Raw genomic sequence first — 19,153 nt, 5'->3', positions numbered from 1 at the left:
TACCTTTCAAACATCAACAAGATTAATCTAAAGTTCTGACAAAACGACAGGCTAATATCACATACTGTATTGTGGTGCAACCAAGCAGTGAGCCCAGTGTAATTATGAAAGATGAGTTATACTTAACTAATATGCTAAAACAATGAGTATCAAACAAGTTTTCACACTAATACAGTAAGCTAAAGGTAAATCTGACACATCTCACATCAACATGCTTTTATCATCTTTTTAAGTTTAATTATTAATACGTTTAATTGTTCTGGTTAGATTTACTTATTATAGTCATGTCAACAAGGTTTAGCCTAATTAAATCATGGCCACAAATTAAGAATGTCGTAATAATCAATAAAACTAGCAATAAGGAAATTAATTATAACTTCTTAAAAGTTCTCACTTTGGCTAAGTAAACTTTTCATCGGTTTAACATTAGAAAATAAAACTTAATTGAAAATCGGTAAAATTACTCACTCTGATTGTTGTCCATGTCATCCATCTTTTGTTATTCAATTCGGTAGGTGGCGCTGTTACAAAGAAACTAGGGTCCTAGAACTGCGCACCTGAAACTGCAGCCTCAGGTTGTGCAAGAACATACTGTTGGGAAACTCCAGCCTGTTGTAATGCAGTTGAATGAATGTCATTTCAAAGAGACTCCACTAGATGGCAGTAAACCAGCATGACTATATGTACATCAGCAGTTATACTGACACTAGTCTCACAAGTGAGTAGTCTCAGGTTGCAAACAGGTTGGAAGTGACAGGAACTTAGCAGGTTCTTACCATTTTACTGAACATTACTCAGTGAAAGGTTCTTTGTTAGGCTGAGACATTGACACTTATTATGCAGGATGACCCACAGCTACAGCAAGTTATTTGCATGGTGGGAACAGAGTGTTGCCTAGGCATGACTCATAAAATGAGTCATTTATTCACTTTGGAAATAAAACTCACAACAGCATAACACAAACCTCAAAAAGCAAACCCCTCCAAAGCAAACCACTCCAACAGTATGGGCTTTTATAGTACTTTTAAAGTACAACACACACGGCCTGCATTTTGTTTCTGAGAAAACAAAATGGGAACCAAACAACTTTGACTTGCAAATGACTAAAAAATAAACATATTATTACAGCCCACAGTTTCGTTCTGCAACTGTTCATTTAATCTATAAAGTCAGTGTCTTTCATGTCACCACAAAATCACCCAACTATCTGCGCTGGCATTTTTTTTATTTCTTTGACTTATGTCGCATGCACTGACACAGAGAGATACATACAAAACCCAATTTCCTCTTAACATGTTACAGAAGGAACTTATGAAGGGAGTGAATTAAAAAGACAAACTCTAGATCAAAGCTCGGTGGACAGCTTGGCTACAAGTGAGAATTTCAAGTAAGCTAAATGTGTTTAACTAATTAAATAGCTTTTAGCTTTTTTTTTTTTTTTGTTAATTGCAGTTAAGGTTTTACTATAAACATTGTTGGGTGCATTTGAGGGAAGAGTTTGCAGTTTGTTACTTACATCTTGTTTATATCATGCATTTATTGTTAAGACACAACATTTTTAATTTCTCCAAGCTCTTTTACCTCTCAGTGCTAAGGAACTTAAGTTTTAATGTAATATGTGTAATTACCAAGAAATGGCTTGTGCTTCAAAGAGCATTTTGTGGTTATTTTGTTCTAAATGTCAAATGAACTGAGTAATATATTACTTTTTGTTTGATGTGTACTTGATTATACATTTAGTTGCTAATGAACAACTTTTTTGAATGCTTGGCATTATATACAGTATAAAAATGTTAGCGTCAGTATAGGCACAGTGACACTGTCAGTTTAATGCCAGTAACATTTGTGTCACAGAAAAGAGCACCTTAAAGTGGCCCCTGTGAACAGACCTGACCTTTATTAAAGAGAAGCTTTCTATCAGTCATTGAACTTGACAAATATCACATTATGCAGCCCTCAGCACTGCAAGAGAACGATGGAGATCTGATTTTGCAACAGTGTATTATGATATAATGATATTTTTAACCGTCTGTGTTGTTGTCCAGTCATTTTATGTTGTAAAATTTCAGGTTTTGAATTTTTACATTTCTTGGCTTCATCGCTCGAAATATTTTTCCATCTTTCTTATGGTTTGTCACCCAGAATGAGGATGTGTGCTGTGTAAAAGAGAAAAAAGAAAAAAAAGGACATTCTGTTGCTTTCTGTGATAATTTTACATGTAAATATACATTAACTGAAATCAAAGCATATTATTGTGTTGATTTTGTCAGACTAAACAGTATTTTAAATGAAAAATTTTTTTTGTCTGTATAAAAAACAATATGTGAGCACAGAAAGAAGGAGAAGAGCAAACCGATGTAAAAAGCTGTTTTTTTTTTATATATGAGAACATCCATTTTTGAGTTGTGAAACTGATTCAGTCTGTACTAAGGCTGACTCAGGTCTTGCATGCAGGATGCGGTAATTTTAAAACAGTTGGTCAGTGTGCACATGCTGACTGATAGCTGTCTTTAGCTGTTTTGTTGCACAGTGATAAGAGAGTATCAAGATAAAAGAAGCTCAGTGCACCTTGAGAATCTCATGTTGTTTCATTCTGTTACGTTCTGTTCAGCTTTATCTTTAAACACAAGAACACATCCTGTGTGACTAGAGCTTTTTAGTTTTTAGAAAATGCTTCCTTTTTTATTTATTTTGAAACATTCTAACATTCTAGGAATCCATGGCTGCATTTGAAATTGCACTCTTCCCTACTACTGTATATAACAGATGAAAAACAGAATTTGAAAAGAGTAATATGTCCAATTCACATTATTCATAGAACATTAGGTGAAAAGTTTACGGATAACCTTCTACTATCAATGAGATTTTGAAGTGTCCATCCAGTAGACACTTTACTATCCCATGAGGCCACAAGAGAGGATTTGTGAATGACAGTGAAGTGACACAACCGACACTGTATAGGTCAAATGATAATGACAACTTAATACATTTAGTACACCTGGCTCCAATTCATACTACGCACATTCATATAGTACTATATAAAACATACTTTTTTGTTAACAGTCACAAAGTAATAACTTATTTAAAAGGAGTACCAGCCCAGAGAATATGCGATTTCGGATGCATCCACCGTAATGGTATTTTTTAGGTTTTATTTTTATAGCCATACACTAACCTTATATATATATATAAAAAAAAAACCAAACATACATAACAAAAAAAATACACTCAAAAAATAATACAATTATGTAAATAGTAAAATGTGTAATTTAGTATTTTACTTTAACCTGAATTAGATATTCTAAGAATTATGTAGTTAAACCATATTTCACTTGCTGAGCTTTATGGATAAATAAATTCCAGTCTACAATGTACTGTATGGTGACTTTAACCTGTTTCTCTTGTGCATTTTTAGATGGAGTCAGCAGTTTCTCAAATTCTTCGACCTGCAGCAACACTAACCAGCTTCACCACTGGCCTGAGTGATACCACAGAAGCAAACACGACTCGCGCAGAAACAAATGCTTCCTGTGATTTTTCAAAGATCCCCTCCCACCCTGTTTTCATATTTGCATACTCACTACTCTTTCTTGTCAGTCTGGTCCTTAACTGTGTCACAATGCGGGTGTATTTCTGCACCAATCAGCGTGTCCAGTCCAGTGTTACAGTCTATATGAAGAACCTGGCCGCAGCTGACTTCTTCCTTTGCCTTTGTTTGCCTTTGCGCATTGCTAACTATGCCAACAGTTCAGATATAATGCGTGATATTTACTGCAGCTTTGGAGCAACAGCATTCTATATAAACATGTATGCAAGCATTCTCTTCATGGACTTTATTGCTGCAAACAGGTATGCAACTCAAGCAAGAAAAAACATAACCTAACGTACTTTACAATAAAAGAAATTGATATTCATTTTTGTTTGTTTTTTTTGTGGAATTTGTCATTTACATCAATCCAGTTGTTATCGCAAAATAAACCCTGATAGGGTGATCAGGCCATATTCCTATTCCCTACTGACAGAGGGCATCTTGACTGACCGCCAAAACCTTGACCTGAAATCACCTGATTTGCAGGCATCAGTTGCACAGGATTAGTTTTAAGGATATGTTAAATATTAAAACATTAGGAAAATATTAATATCAGGAAATATTAAATAAACATATCTGGTATTAGTAGCAAAAGTTGATTCGAATATACAATAAATATTACAATATAATAATAATAATTCCTTACATTTATATAGTGCTTTTCTAGGCACTCAAAGCGCTTTACATTGTCAGGGGGTATCTCCTCATCCACCACCAGTGTGCAGCATCCACCTGGATGATGCGACGGCAGCCATATTGCGCCAGAACGCCCACCGCACACCAGCTTATTGGTGGAGAGGAGACAGAGTGATGAAGCAAATCAGTAGATATGGTGATTGTTAGGAGGCCATGATGGTCAGAGGCCAATGGGTGAATTTAGCCAGGATGCCGAGGTCACACCTCTACTCTTTTCGAAAGACATCCTGGGATTTTTAAAACTGACCACAGAGAGTCAGGACCTCAGTTTAAAGTCTCATCTGAAGGACGGTGCTTCAATACAATATCCCCACCACATCAACACACTGGTGCGCTAGGACCCACACAGACCACAGGCTGCGCACCCCTGCTGGCCTCACTAGCACCTCTTCCAGCAGCAACCTAGTTTTCCAGGAGGTGTTCCATCCAGGTACTGACCAGGTTCAGCCCTGCTTAGCTTCAGTGGGAAAGCGGTCTTGGGCTCCAGGGTGATATGGCTGCCGGCAATATATATATATATATATATATATATATATATATAACATTACAATATATATAGCCTCTGTTACTATGTTGCACTGTATACTAAAATTTTATATTACAATGCATCATCTTGGAAATAAATATATATCTTAAATTCTGTATGCAGTCATGCACTATATACAGTATATACATATATATATACACACACACACAGTGGTGTGAAAAAGTGTTGGTCCCCTACCTTATTTTTTTTATATGTTTCTCACACTTTAATGTTTCAGATCATCAAACAAATTTAAATATTAGTCAAAGATAACACATGTAAACACAACATGCAGTTTTTAAATGAAGATTTTTATTATTAAGGGAAAACAAAATCCAAAACTACATGGCCCACACACACACACACACACACACACACACACACACAAAACTGTCAAATGCATGCAGCACAGGGTGCCAAATGTTATTGTCACGTTATATCATTAATGGAAATAATGGTTAAAGATCATAAAAAAAAAAACGCCAATGACAATAAAATTATGGTAAAATATCCTAATTTATATCCTAATTTTTCTAATAAATGCCAGGAATTTGCAGGATTAAAGAGTATTATTTTACAATATATTCCTGTAATCAGAAATGTACTGTGAAATCAATGTATGCTGGTCATTTTCTGTCAAATGACTGTGAATGAACAGTAGAATGATGCTAACATCACTGTAATTTACTGTTCTTGTTTCATTGTGAATTCACATTAGAAAGTTGTCTTTAACTGTGTTATGGTGAGAAATTTAGATGTTTACTGCTGTAATTGTTTTGAAGTCACCATAATGGTGATAGTCGATCCCAATTGTTTGGGCACTTTGACCTTATGTATTTGTGTTCAAATTTCTGATCTCTTTTGTTAAAATGATGCTAAGTTAGAATATGAAATAAGCTGATTGCCTGACTTTAAGATATTCAAACTATTCTTGACATGAACATGAAGCTTTTATTTTAGCATTATTTAAGCAAGAAGATTAATCAATATCTTTGTTCATATTCATAACATCTTGTGGATGGATCTTTCACAATAGTGAAGTAACTGCTGGGAAACGACATACAAAACACACAACTAATAAAATCAACACTTACAACAGAAACCAAAATTACAAAATAAACCAACATCACAAACTGCTAAAAGCGAACCAAAACAGCATGCTGCATTGACTCTACAGCATGATCTATTCATGCTGCATTGCATGTTGTGTTCCTTCAGAGTTCATCTGTTCTGTAGAAACACAGTATGACGCTACTTGTTCTCAAGAAATTTCTGAGAGTGCAGTTAGATACAAGAGAAGTGCTACTCTGAAATTACTGTGAAAGTAATGCAATTATTAACCTGGAATGTACTGCAATTTCACACTAAATTTTTTTAAAGTGTGTACAAGGCGAATTATATGCACATACATTACAAAGCATAAACTTTTATTCAGATTTCAATATGGGTACATTTTGACATTTGTAATACATGTTGAGCATCTCGTCCTTTGGCCGATTTGATGTTCGCTACCGTGATAAATATGAACATAACTTTTTAATATGCAAGAGAAATTCCCAACTTTAAACAATTTACAATTTATGTGCTTAAGAATAAGTAACGTTGACTGCTAAATGTTCTCTGTTTTATTGTGTGTATATACTTTTTGCATATACTGTTTATTATCTTATAATGCATTGCAAAGAGTAAAACAATCATACTAGCTAAAAGGGGAGTATGTCAACAATATTCCCAAATGACTACTATTAAAGGGACACTCCACCCCAAAATGAAAATTGTGTCATTAATCACTTACCCCCATGTCATTCCAAACCCGTAAAAGCTCAGTTCATCTTCGGAACACAATTTTAGATATTTTGGATGAAAACCTGGAGGCTTGAGACTGTCCCATAGACTGCCAACCCAGATTGCATGTCTGATGGCAGATGGAGTATTCTGATGACGACTTTCCTTTTATGGACCTTGACACTGTTATTTACTTGGCAGTCTATGGGACAGTCACAGGCCTCCAGGTTTTCATCCAAAATATCTTAAATTGTGTTCCGAAGACAAACGGAGCTTTAATGGGTTTGAAAGACATGGGGGTAAGTGATTAATGACTAAATATTCATGTTGGGGTGGAGTATCCCTTTAATAGTGGATGGTCCGTTTTCACTTTTCACTTTCACTTTCACCACTTTTTTTTTTTGCTGCAGTCATGACAAAAGACTAATTTGCCATGGGTTCCTTTGAGGTTTTCCTATGGGTTTTTGTAATCAGGGTTTTCAAAAAATGATGATACTTGAACATGTCGCTCTACTATGACATAAATTACACACAAGTGCAAATTTTGAAGCAGATGTGTTTACTTCAGATGTGTTTACTTTTAATGGTCATTAAGCATGGACCCCCCCCCCCAAAGATTGTTACTTTTTGAATAACTAATTTGTATTTATTTATGTATTATGACATTATATGAATCTTTTACTCTCATCTCAGGTACCTGAAGATTGTCCGGCCATTGGAGACTCATGCTCTGCGGACGGTTCGTACAGCTCAACACATTTCCATAGGAACTTGGCTTTCCCTGTTAGCCGTGTCTTCTATCTACTTGATCCTCTTTCTCCTGACCTCCTGGGGTCACGTTCAGAAGCCTGAGAAAAGCGGCTGCGAGGCCTTACACAGTCCCCAGCTCAGTCTGGTCTACAAAGTCACTCACAGTGTGTCTATGGCGCTCTTCACTTTTGTGCTGGTGTCTCTGATTGCTATGTACTGGGGCACTTTGCAAAAGATCAGACAGGCTCAGCTGTCCACACAGACCACATCCAGAAGCCATAAATTCAGGAAATCGAAGCGTAACATGCTGGTGCTTGTGGTGGTTTTTTGTGTGTGCTTTGTGCCCTACCATTTGGTTAGGCTGCCTTACGCCTTCATCAAACCTCAGACGAAACCCTGCATGGCTCAGACGTTCTACGTCCTGAAGGAGCTGTCTGTCCTGCTATCGGTGCTAAATGCCTGTCTGGATCCACTTATATACTTTATCTTTTGCAAGGCCTTCAGAGCTCAGCTAAGCCTCAGGAAGATGTCAGATTTTCAGAGAGACAGCGATGATAGAGGCCAGCAAAGAAGAATAAACAACATGTTGAGCTACATTGAGACAAAGATATCCACGTTACGACGTGAAAGTGTCACTTAATACAGATTTACATTTATGCATTTAGCAGACACTTTTATCCAAAGTGACTTACAGTGCATTCAGGCTAACTTTTTTTCTTTTTTTTTCTTTACCTAACAAAAGTTCCCTGGAGGGATTTCAATTTGTCTTACTAACAATGAAACGATCTGTGCGATGTAGATGATGACTCATCAAATCTAACACAGTGTAATACATTATCTCATAAGGTTTATTCCTTTTTCGCATGCAACATTTTATTTTCTCTTTCGTTATGATTACAGCATGCAGATTTTATCATCTGTTCTACCTGACCACCAAACCAGAAACCGGAATTGTGGATATGCTTTTATAAGTTTTAGTGCAATATCACTAATATATGAATAAACATAACAGAGAAAATATTGTTAATTGTCTTTATTTTGGACATGTATGTAGCTTGCTATAAAAAAATACAGCATTTATAAATAAAAATGGTTTAATAATAAAATGTTAAAGTTGGCTTTTTAGCTTATACATATGTTTTATTGTTGTCTACTTTAATGCTTTATTGCTGTCTTATGCTGAGAAAAGGAACTGTGCATTAATTTGGTGAACTATAAAGCCTTGCTGGTAAATTGTCAAAAACACTGGTTAATCACAGTGGAAAAACACTTTGAAATGACTTCTCTCCTATTTAAATGTCACGCCCTTTTACTGGAAGTACTGTATTTTGAGATATTTTCTCTTAAAACTGTAAACCTGAAGTGAACTGATTTGAAATACCTCAATGGTAGCATTACATGTTGTTGACAGTATATCTGGTTGAAGGCCAAACAATTTGTCCTGGTAATACTATGCAAAACTGCATCTGAAAAACAAATCTTATTGGATTCTCTCTTTGGTGTTTTTAATGACTTAATGACTGTTACTGGGCTACAGACACTTGATTTGATGTGAAATGACACTAACAGTGCAACTTTTATGTTCAACACATTGAATGGAAAGTCAAAACCCACCTGTTGTCTTTCAAACCAGGAATTTACAGCACAGATAGTGCATGCAAACGAGAGCCATAGACTAGTGGTTTGTGGTCGTCTACATACATACAATCTGGAAAGTTAACGTTTCCGCTGCGTCATTGCACAGCACTGTAGGTGTGGTAAATGCTTTCCTCCGTTGGCTGATATAACTGAAACCAAACAAAACAGAAACTGGATTTTTAATGTAGTTGAGGCAGTGAAGAAACTCTCTGAACAAGCATCTCAGTAGCTGTTTGGATCATTCAACAAAACAAATATATACAGCTAGAGAGCAGATTCGCATTACTCCAGCGTCTGATCTGATGTCTGCCGGAGAAGCCAGTCTGGTCATGCAGTAAGTTATCAAAATCTTATTCTGACACGAGGCACCATGCGTCTGTTTCTTTCTCAGATTTTATGCATCTGATAATTAGTCTAAAATGTTAAATTGAGGACTGATTTTTGATGTCCTCATGTGTAATCAGAATGATGATTATGATATGTACATCAGGAGACAGGTATGGGAAACTACAAATAATGTGCATTATATTAATGAGCAATGAAGGATAATTGAATATATTTATTAAAGAAAAAAGTAAAATAGAACAGTTTTAAATAAATAAATTAAATAAAAAAGACATCATTCCAAGTTCCACCGCTAGTTTATGTCCAAGAATATCGACGAGTTTCCTTTTTCAGCTCATTAAATGACCACAATCTGATTCACTTCCCTAAAGAGCATATCCAAGGTTTTTCTCATCACCATTTGTAGAATATGCTAACAAAGTTAACTTTGATTATGTATTTTTTTGATTGTTGTCATATTTATATCAAATGAAAAGCATACAATTAATGTTTTGTTATCACAAAACCCTGCTAAAATATTAAAAACAAATACACTTTAATAACTTTTATAACTGACTGTCTGTATTATTACTGTGGAGTGTGATAGGAGCATGATTTCATTTGCTACCTTTTTATTTGATATTACTGATTAATTTGACCTCAAAGCAGTGATGAACATTTCCTGCAGCAGCTTCACTTGAACTAGTAGCTAGTAACTAACTCAAGTCCATTATATGAACAGATATATATTTATACAACTTCTCATTTAATAATGTATTTAAAAAATAACATTAACTAAGATTTTTGTTTTTTTAGTTCTGTGTATTTTTAATTACTATTCTATGTATTTATGTATTTATGAAATTTACATAGAATTGCTATTCTATGTATTTACTATTCTATGTATTTAAACACTAATGTAATTAATGTTAATAAATAGAACCTTATTATAAAGTGTTACCAACTTATCTATTATTGAATAATTTTATTTTATTGACTTTTATTGAATAATTAATTATTTAATTTTTTTTTTTTTCTGTCTCTTTCCAGGACTGCTACATAAAATTTCTGTGTTATGCTGATAGGTGACATCATATCCTTGCTCAAGCAAACAGGAAAATGCTTTTGCGTGCTTGAACAGGGGATTTACCACTTCCTCCTCTGATAACTTTTACTTTCCGGTAAACTGAAAGGCAGAACTGTGTTCAGATCAGCTTAGATTATTATCGGTGTTCTGATAAGACCTAAAAGGTAATCACGTGATTAAGGAAGGAGAACTAAAACGTGCTTATTCCATAGTCTTGATTTGACTTATTTAGACCTAGTTTAAAGTTCACACAGTCCAGATCCAAAAATGGAGAATGCAAATGCCAGTGTCTGTGTGGTCAAGGACAACATGGTGCCCTTCGCCACAGTCTACATCCTCATCTTCCTGATTGGAATGGCTGCCAGCCTGGTGGCGCTGTGGGCCTTCATAACCAGCCGAAGTGCTAAAAAGTGCATTAATGTTTACCTCATCAATCTTCTGACGTCCGACTTCCTCCTCATGTTGGCGTTACCTGTCAAGATTGCCAAAGATCTGGGCAACGAATCTAAGAGTTTGACCATCTTTTACTGCCAAGTGAGTGCGCCGCTCATCTACATCAACATGTACGCGTCTATCATCTTTCTAGCTTTCGTCAGCGTGCAGCGCTACCTCCAGATCACCCGCAGCTCCAAACTGCTGCGATTACAAGAAGTGGGCTTTGCGGTGCTGATGTCTTCGGTGGTCTGGTTCCTCGTGCTCTTCATCAACGTGCCCAACATGGCCATCCCTATAAAACAAAACATTAAAGACAAGGTTGGGCTAAGATGTTCGGACTTAAAAGATGATTTGGGCAAGCACTGGCACGCTTTATCTGTGTTTCTGGGCATGGCCATCTTCTTCAACTCCTCGGTAGCAGTGCTGTTGTCCAACGGCCTGGTTTTGAAGCGGCTCTGGGGTCGGCGTGAATCTGACACTGAGGAACAGGCTAGTGCCCAACATGCCTTCATTAACATCGCATTGGTGACCTTGGCATACGTGGTGTGCTTTGTGCCATACCACATTGTGCGTATGCCATACACGTTTACACAGATAGAGGTCATCACCAAATGCACATTAAGGAAGAATCTCTTCCTGGCTAAAGAATCGACTCTACTCCTTGCCATCCTGCACCTGTGCTTCGATCCAGTGCTGTACTTTGTCATCTGCCGTGCATTCAGGCATCAGATCACAAAGGCCTTCTCAAAGATAGGCAGCCTTCCGACTGCAGACACAGAGTGAAAATTCACTTGGAGGACAGTTATGGACCAAGTACCAGTGCAAAGCCATTTGCTGAATGTCAGTGTAGGGTCAAGAAAGAGTTTCTTGAGAAACTGGGGACTGGTAATGTAGGAAAAGCAATAAATTCGACAAAGCAGAAGACTGAAGTCTGCGGAGAAGAACCTTTTGCCAAAAATGGCCCAAAATATCAGCTGAAATTCTAGTTCATAAACATTTTGAAGCAATATATATATATACAGTATATATGTATACATAATCCTTCTAATATGACTAAATCTACAGAAGATGGACTTTACAGTGTTGCTCAGAGGGTTTGTCGTAACCGAGAGCCAGGACTCCACCACCCCAAGGACAATGCGCACATCAAGCATGAATTTAATATATTTTTAGTGTTATTTATTGATCATTCAGTGGGATATCATTTGTATAATTTGTATTCCATATCCCAAATTCCTAATAAAATCGATAAATTAGGTGTGTTTCTCAAATTTTATGGGTTGATTATAAAGATTTTTTTTAATGACTTTATTTTTAATAAATAACATTTTAAATACATTTAATTTTTAATAAATGTAATATATTATTTCTCTCTCTTGGGTCTTCCTTATCTCTTTTTGATGAATTACCTTTTAGTAGAATTGTTAGGTATTTTTTCCCAGAAATGACTGAAAGAAATGAGTGAGTCATGTTTCTGATGACATGACTGTGTGTCTGAAAAGCCTTGTGTAGGCTGAGTTAGTCAAACAAGAGTTGTGGCTTTCATTTACTTTGGACGTATTCATTCATATTCATATATTTAGCTAGCCATAAATTCTCCATCACATCACACACAATAAACCCTGTATTTAAAGTTCACTTGTAGCTTTATTAAATGCAGCTAGAGATGTTGATCTAATAACCAAGTAAGGTCACATCTTCCCTGATCACTGGAGCGAGACAGTCAACCCGGTTGCTTGGAGACGGAGTACAGTGAACGCGCTTGGCGTAACTCTATCCAGAGAAGACATTGGGATCGAACTTCACTCTTCCAGCATGTGCTATCTAGCATTTGAGATCGTTTTATAGCATTCTTGGTTTTAGACATGAGGGGAAATCGACATCAGCACAATGTCCTTTTTCCACGTTATCGCTGTTGCGCGTAATCGTGTGGATATCCATTGATTACTGTGGCTGTGCGTCGCCAAACACAATGGCTAACCTTCAAAAGAAAATTATATTCTCTGTTTCTGGCGTGCTTTGCTTTGGTTGTGTGCTGGTCGTGGCGGCCGCGATGGGGACGCAGTTTTGGGTTCAAGCTGCGGTTCTGTGCAAGACGGGCGCGCAGATCGTCAACGCGTCCGGAGCAGAGCTGGAGAAATTCATCGGCAGGACGAACTACGGACTTTTCCGCGGCCAGGGGATGAAACAGTGTGGTCTGGGAGACAGACCCTTTTATTTCTCTTGTGAGTAACTTAATCATCTAGATATAAAAAAATAAAAAAAAGGTTGTCATTATTTACTCATCCGCATGTTGTTCCAAACCTGCATGAGTTCATTTCTCCTACTGAACACAAAAGAAGATATTGTTGCTAATAAAACAGTTGCTGGTAACCATTGAGTTCCATAGTAAAAATAAAATAAAATAAAATAAAATAAATAAAAATACTTTAGTAACATTGAAGTCAATGGCTACCAGCAACGGTTTGGTTACCAACATTCTTCAAAATATCTTCCACACATGTTGGTGTTCAACACACCAAAACTAACTCACTAACTAAATAAACAAACAAACTAAAAAATAAAATAAAATAAAATAAAATAAAATAAAATAAAATAAAAAACAGGTTTGGAGCAAGTTGAGGGTGAATAATAATAATAAAAAAATGACAGAATTTTAATTTTTGAGTGAAATTAAAATTATAGAAAATAGAAAAGAATAGGACAGTACAAGCAAAACACACCAGAGATATTAACAGTATTTCAGGGTTTTATTATTTAAACCACACAGAAAATGGTCATACTGTTGCACATGTGCATATACAGCACCTCTAAATGTATTTGGACACTTAAACACTTAACTTGTGCAGTGTTGTTGCATTACATTAAACAATAAGCATAACAATTAACAAATGTATGTTGAACCATAAAACAATAGATATGCTGTACAAAATGCTGAATGTATTGTGATCTTTGTGGTCGCAAATAGTGGAAGCTATTAGTTAATGAACTGAACTTCACCTGTCTGAACATGAAGGGAAGTGACTTCAAATCCCTTTGACAGCAGTTGGTTAAAGTTCACTGCAAAAAATTGCTCAGAAAGGTGAAGTTAGTGATCAGGAAAGCTCTTGCATCATTTCTTTGCAGGTACCACGTGTGCTTTGTGATTTTGTATCTAAAGCAGTGACTTTTTAAATATTGATCCTTCATGTTTTTATATGGCATCAGAAGGTTTGGTATATAGGCCTAGTGCATGATTCATATGCTATTTTCATATTTTAATGATATTTTATACTGCTTTTGCATACTTTATGAATCCTTAAAAGCTTTTGTAAATGATTGGAAAATATCAAACAATATGTTAGTTAAAGCTTTGTGTTCTAAGAAAGAAAGATATGCAGGTTTGGAACGACATGAGGATGAGTAAATGATCACAGAATTTTCAGTTCAGTTCTCTTTAAAGGTCCAAATACATTTTGAGGCCACTGATGTATAACAAACCTATTTCAAATTACTGTATATTTAAAAAATATATATATTTTCACGAACACGTCCCATTATTAGTCATCATCAATCTAAAGCTTTGGAAAACTGTTCATATAATGCATAGCAAGTAAATCCCCTTCAAACTACTTCTATAGATTAATTAGATTTAAAAGAGTCTAAAAGGCTGTTTCATGAGACATCTGATTCATTGTTCAGTTTGTCAGATTGCAGTTTTTCACTAGAGTTTTGGGAGGGACTCATCTCATTGAAGTGGCTTTGAATGGGGCTCAGATGGATCTTCTGTGACAGCTTCATGTACAATGATTCATTCTTTCCTAATGAGATTTGGAAAAGCCCCAGATTCGAGAGCCAGACTTTTAGCAGAACAAAAGAATATTGTCATTGTTAATTTTGTTTTTACTCACAGGAAGAAGCAAGCAAATTGTGGGAGAAAATGATCAGAGATTACTTTTAATGAGTGAAATCATTTTTCATGCATACTGCACTCAGATCTTATCCTCAAAATTATTCGGAGATAATAGTCAGAGTCAAAATGAAACAATAGCTAGTCACTCAAAATAGCTTGAAGACGTTTATGACGAATTAAAAACTGATTCCCAGTACTTTTTCCTCACATACGGTTGAGAATAATTCATATCCTCACCCATTCTAAGTTTAAACTCAAATGATGGAGATCATGTTTGACATCTTTTTATTCTGTGTAGTTTTCCCTGACCTGATGGATGTGGTCCCAGCCAGTCTGCATGTGAGCGTGATCTTCTTCTGCGCAGTGCTCATCGTCTTCTCCTCAGTGTCCTGTGCCTTCTTCTTTTACAATGCTTTCGGAAGCCCATATGAGACGCTGCATGGACCCCAGGGCCTTTACCTCTGGAACATGATAAGCTGTAAGACTTTGCTCAGATACACACACACACACACACACACACACACACAAGCAGAGATGTTCGCACCTACTGTTCCTATACACAATGAACACTAATCACTAATCTTTTTTTATATTTTAGATATAATTACACAAGAAAGTAACATTTTATTGTCTTTGTCCCATTTACTTAATTGTATTATTTATGCTTATATTAATATTAATTAAAACAATAATTTTTACAGTGTATTCTTTATTACTACTAATATTAAACTCATCAAATTATTATCAAACCAATCAAAACTCAAAAGATTCTAACTTAGGACATTCTTTAAACCATCTTCATTAAGTCCATTTTGAGATACTTTGTAAACAGTAATCAAAATGACCATATGTATACTGTATGCCAAATTTCCTTAATTACACTGTAAAAAAAGATTTTTCAAAGATGTATATAAACTCAAATATGATATTCATTAAAAAATGAAATCAAATAACAAAATTCTGAATAAAAGTTTGCTGTAGTAAAATCAAAGATGTAAATAAAACAAAGATTGAAAGTATTTTTTTTTTTCAGTGTATCCAATCCAAATCATTCATTAAAAAATGAAATCAAATAATAATAATAATAAAGTAAACAAAATAGCTTGGTAAATAAAATAAAAAATAATCAGAAGTTCATAAAAATGTATATTACAAATCAATACAAAACTAATTTCACAAATAAAAATAATAATTTGTAATATTATGTAATATCATGGTAATGTAAAGCTTTTACCAGATCATTTTACCAGATAATTCTTGAATCTTGAGAGAAAATCCAGATCTTGAAAGCAGTATGTGATAAATATTTCACACATACATCCATTCAGACAGGGTCTTTACTGAAGCACAGTAAAAACGAGCCTCTGCAATTGTTAATAACTCTCTGTTAGAACGTGATCTCAGCTGTCCTGAGGAGAGAGAATTACATAATAAATAAATAAAGTGATGGAAATGAATGCGCTTGGTGGAACTGGCCAGATTTCCACTCCATCTCTAGTGTCAGTTGTCTCTGTTGTGTGTGTACTGATGGCTCTCTAATAGGCCATTTGACCTGTCCACAACTGAACACCATTAAGTCAAAAAATAAAGCAGGGTCGCTTGCAGATAATGGAAAGTTGTTGTTAGACTCAACACACATCTGTTACTGTATCATGAATTTAAGCTTGGCTGGAACACTGTACTGACCAAACAGCAGCCAGCACTGGAACAACCTGTAAGTCTATTTGGGTTTTCTTTGAAATCTTGTTTAAAATAAAGAAACAAACAAATAACTAACTTTATATATGTTTCTTGTTCAAACAAAAACAAATCATAATATAAAAGCATAAAATAATAATAATTATAATATATATAATTATAATAAACTTAAATAAAAATGCTTACATTTTGGTTCAGAAGTTTGGGGTTGGTAGGATTTTTTTTAGTGTTTTTGAAATAAGTCTCCATTGGCAGCATTTATGTGATCAAATATACAGTCAAAACAGTAATAGTGAAATATTATTACAATTTAAAATACCTGATTTTTTTATTATTATTATTTTAATACATTTTCAAATGTAATTCATTCATGTAATGCAAAGCTGGATTTTCAGCATCATTTCAATATGGCGATTTGCTGCGCAAGAAACATTTCTGATTATTATCAGTGCTGAAAACAGTTGTGCTTTTTTTTTTCTTGGAAACTGTGATACATTTTATTTCAGAATCAAGGAGATTAATAGAAAGTTCAACAGAACAACATTTATTCAAAAACATTTTTGATCCTTTTTTTTTAAAACAAAGTAAGACTTTAATGCCACTTTTGATCAATTTAATGAATTCTTACTGAATAAAAGTATTGATTTGTGTCTTAAAAAGTATATTAATCTTGAACAGTAGCCTATTGACTTCCTCTTTTAATGGCAGAAAAAAAAATGAAAAAAAAAAATGGTCAAATATTAATAAATTAAAAGGATATTTCAACTGGGAAAAAAAATATAAAAAAAATATAAAAATCATAATTTACTCACCTTGTGTTTTGCAAACCTGATTTGTTTGCGTCCATGGAGCGTAATAGGAGATGTTTGCTAAAATATCTTGGCTTTTCCATGCAATGAAAGCGGATGGTGATTTCTTTTTTAAAGCTCCAAAAAGGCAGTAATATACCATAAAGGTGTGGTAACTTTATCAAAACTGACAGAAGTCACTTTCAATCCAAGCTGCTTTTCTTTGGTCAGCTTGAAGCCGTTGTGAAACCTGCATGGGGAAATCCTTCACCTTCATGCAAAAAAGTTCCTGATCACATGGATTCCTCTTGAAATGAATGGATCTCATTTACAAAAATTCACCAAACAGCGGTACATGTGACTGCACCTTAAAAGCAGTCCGTTAGTCTTATGAAGTCATACGGGTTTGTCATATGGAATTATATACTGAAAACCTCACAGTCCACGGCAGCTCTCAAATCTTGCGTTCACATGTGTTCAAGGCATTGAAAATGCTTCTGTTTGTCATGGTGACTTCAATGAATGAAATTTGACAGCTACACTAAAGGGCAAGACTTTCAGTGAGTAATGACTGTTGTACTATTGCTCACTACCCTTTTTATGGTATTTTTCGCCCTTTTTGGAGCATTGCATAAAAAAGGCAGACAGATTATTATTTAAGGGTGTATTTGAACGCCCTAAAAAAAAGCTAAATGGATTTAAAGTGTAGCTTTTTCTTGCCAAGCAAAAACGCTCTTATAGATAGCAAGATAAACGAAGTTCCTTTATAGTGAAGGGATGTGGTAAAAACCTAAGTGTCAAGAATATAGTTAACTCAAAAAGGGTTGCTCTGGGGCTTTTCTTATTTAAAAGGACAGTTCAACTAAAAATTTGGTCTGCCTTGCAACATTACAAACCTGTATAAACTTCTTTCTTCTGTAAGTCAATAATGACAGAATTTTCATTTTTGGGTGAACTATCCCCTTAAGAACCGTTTTTATTTATTGTGCATATTATTTATTATGTTTTTATCTATTACTCTTTCCCGTCAGGTTTCTGTGCCTGCATGATCCTCATCCTGTTCTCCTCGGAGGTCAAACTGCACCACCTGACCGAGATCATTTTCAACTTCAACGAGGCCAGTTTTGTCTACAAGACACAAAACGAGAGATACGACAGATCCTTCTGGCTCATCTTCCTCACCTTCCTCATGCACGGCCTCAACATCTTGCTCATCCGCCTTGCTGGGATCCAGTTCCCCTTTCAGGAGGCCAAAGAGTCTGATGCGAGCACAGGAGCGGCGGATCTCATGTACTGACCAGCTCTTTTGTTCTACTTCCTCCCCTGCACACGACATCCTACCGCAGCGACTAGCACTTCTCAATAGGAGTCTTCCTGCGAGCTGCATCCGTTTTATTTACAGCTGAACACATCTGAGCCTCTTAAGCTATTGAGACCATGTGTGGTGATGAACTTGGAGATGGCCGTGTGTTTGGAGAGAAGGGTTCTTATCTCGCAGTGGGGAGGCGGGAGTGAGGCTGATGAAGCATTCATTCTGTCAATCACTCAAACAATTAACGCTCACCATTTCAAACGGCTGATGAAAACACCCTGTAGTTTCCAGTCTGGCTGGGGACATGACAGCTTCTTTGGTTGTGGATCTTTTATAATCCAGTTGTGGCACAAAGGGATGTGACAATTGGCAATTCTACACTTACCCCAGAAAGTTTTGACACTTAAGCCACACTTAAATATGTATGAATGTCTTTGCATTAGATGATAAAATGTTAAACCAAGCTCCATTTGTTTTAAAAACAGTACATGCACACTTTTTGAACAGAACATTGCACAAAAAAAAGTTTGACTTCATACATCCACTAAAAATCACAAGATGTTTAAAAGTGTTAGCAAAAAATGGCTAAAACAATTAAAAAAAGGTTTTTATTACTTAAAATGAAATAAATAT

The 19,153-nt window shown here is 35.4% G+C and overlaps 3 protein-coding genes across 3 annotated transcripts; all 3 read left to right on the top strand.

The window, feature by feature from the left end:
• Nucleotides 1–1,271: 1,271 nt before the first annotated feature.
• Nucleotides 1,272–8,358, top strand: LOC109052410 (P2Y purinoceptor 14-like). The gene is made up of 3 exons (XM_042770832.1): nt 1,272–1,387; nt 3,416–3,849; nt 7,290–8,358. The coding sequence occupies exons 2-3, from the start codon at nt 3,416–3,418 to the stop codon at nt 7,984–7,986; spliced, it is 1,131 nt and encodes a 376-aa protein (XP_042626766.1). The 5' UTR covers nt 1,272–1,387; the 3' UTR covers nt 7,987–8,358.
• A 786-nt stretch (nt 8,359–9,144) lies between these two features.
• On the top strand, nt 9,145–12,088 carry gpr171 (G protein-coupled receptor 171). The gene is made up of 2 exons (XM_019069838.2): nt 9,145–9,318; nt 10,359–12,088. The coding sequence occupies exon 2, from the start codon at nt 10,663–10,665 to the stop codon at nt 11,611–11,613; it is 951 nt and encodes a 316-aa protein (XP_018925383.1). The 5' UTR covers nt 9,145–9,318; nt 10,359–10,662; the 3' UTR covers nt 11,614–12,088.
• Nucleotides 12,089–12,210: 122 nt separating this feature from the next.
• On the top strand, nt 12,211–19,118 carry clrn1 (clarin 1). The gene is made up of 3 exons (XM_019069839.2): nt 12,211–13,055; nt 15,021–15,200; nt 18,240–19,118. Exons 1-3 carry the CDS (start codon nt 12,803–12,805, stop codon nt 18,503–18,505), a joined length of 699 nt encoding a protein of 232 aa, XP_018925384.1. The 5' UTR covers nt 12,211–12,802; the 3' UTR covers nt 18,506–19,118.
• The last annotated feature ends 35 nt before the right edge of the window (nt 19,119–19,153 follow it).

This window comes from Cyprinus carpio, chromosome A15, assembly GCF_018340385.1.
Source record: "Cyprinus carpio isolate SPL01 chromosome A15, ASM1834038v1, whole genome shotgun sequence".
In the NCBI taxonomy this organism is placed as follows: Eukaryota; Metazoa; Chordata; class Actinopteri; order Cypriniformes; family Cyprinidae; genus Cyprinus; species Cyprinus carpio.
The sequence above is the reverse complement of the archived record's forward strand: the minus strand, read 5'-3'. Positions and strand labels throughout refer to the sequence as shown.

Coding starts and splice junctions, on each gene's coding strand:
- LOC109052410 (XM_042770832.1), top strand. CDS start 3,416: ATGGAGTCAGCAGTTTCTCAAATTCTTCGACCTGCAGCAACACTAACC. Junction 3,850..7,289: donor GACTTTATTGCTGCAAACAG/GTATGCAACTCA, acceptor CTCTCATCTCAG/GTACCTGAAGATTGTCCGGC.
- gpr171 (XM_019069838.2), top strand. CDS start 10,663: ATGGAGAATGCAAATGCCAGTGTCTGTGTGGTCAAGGACAACATGGTG.
- clrn1 (XM_019069839.2), top strand. CDS start 12,803: ATGGCTAACCTTCAAAAGAAAATTATATTCTCTGTTTCTGGCGTGCTT. Junction 13,056..15,020: donor CAGACCCTTTTATTTCTCTT/GTGAGTAACTTA, acceptor TATTCTGTGTAG/TTTTCCCTGACCTGATGGAT. Junction 15,201..18,239: donor CCTCTGGAACATGATAAGCT/GTAAGACTTTGC, acceptor CTTTCCCGTCAG/GTTTCTGTGCCTGCATGATC.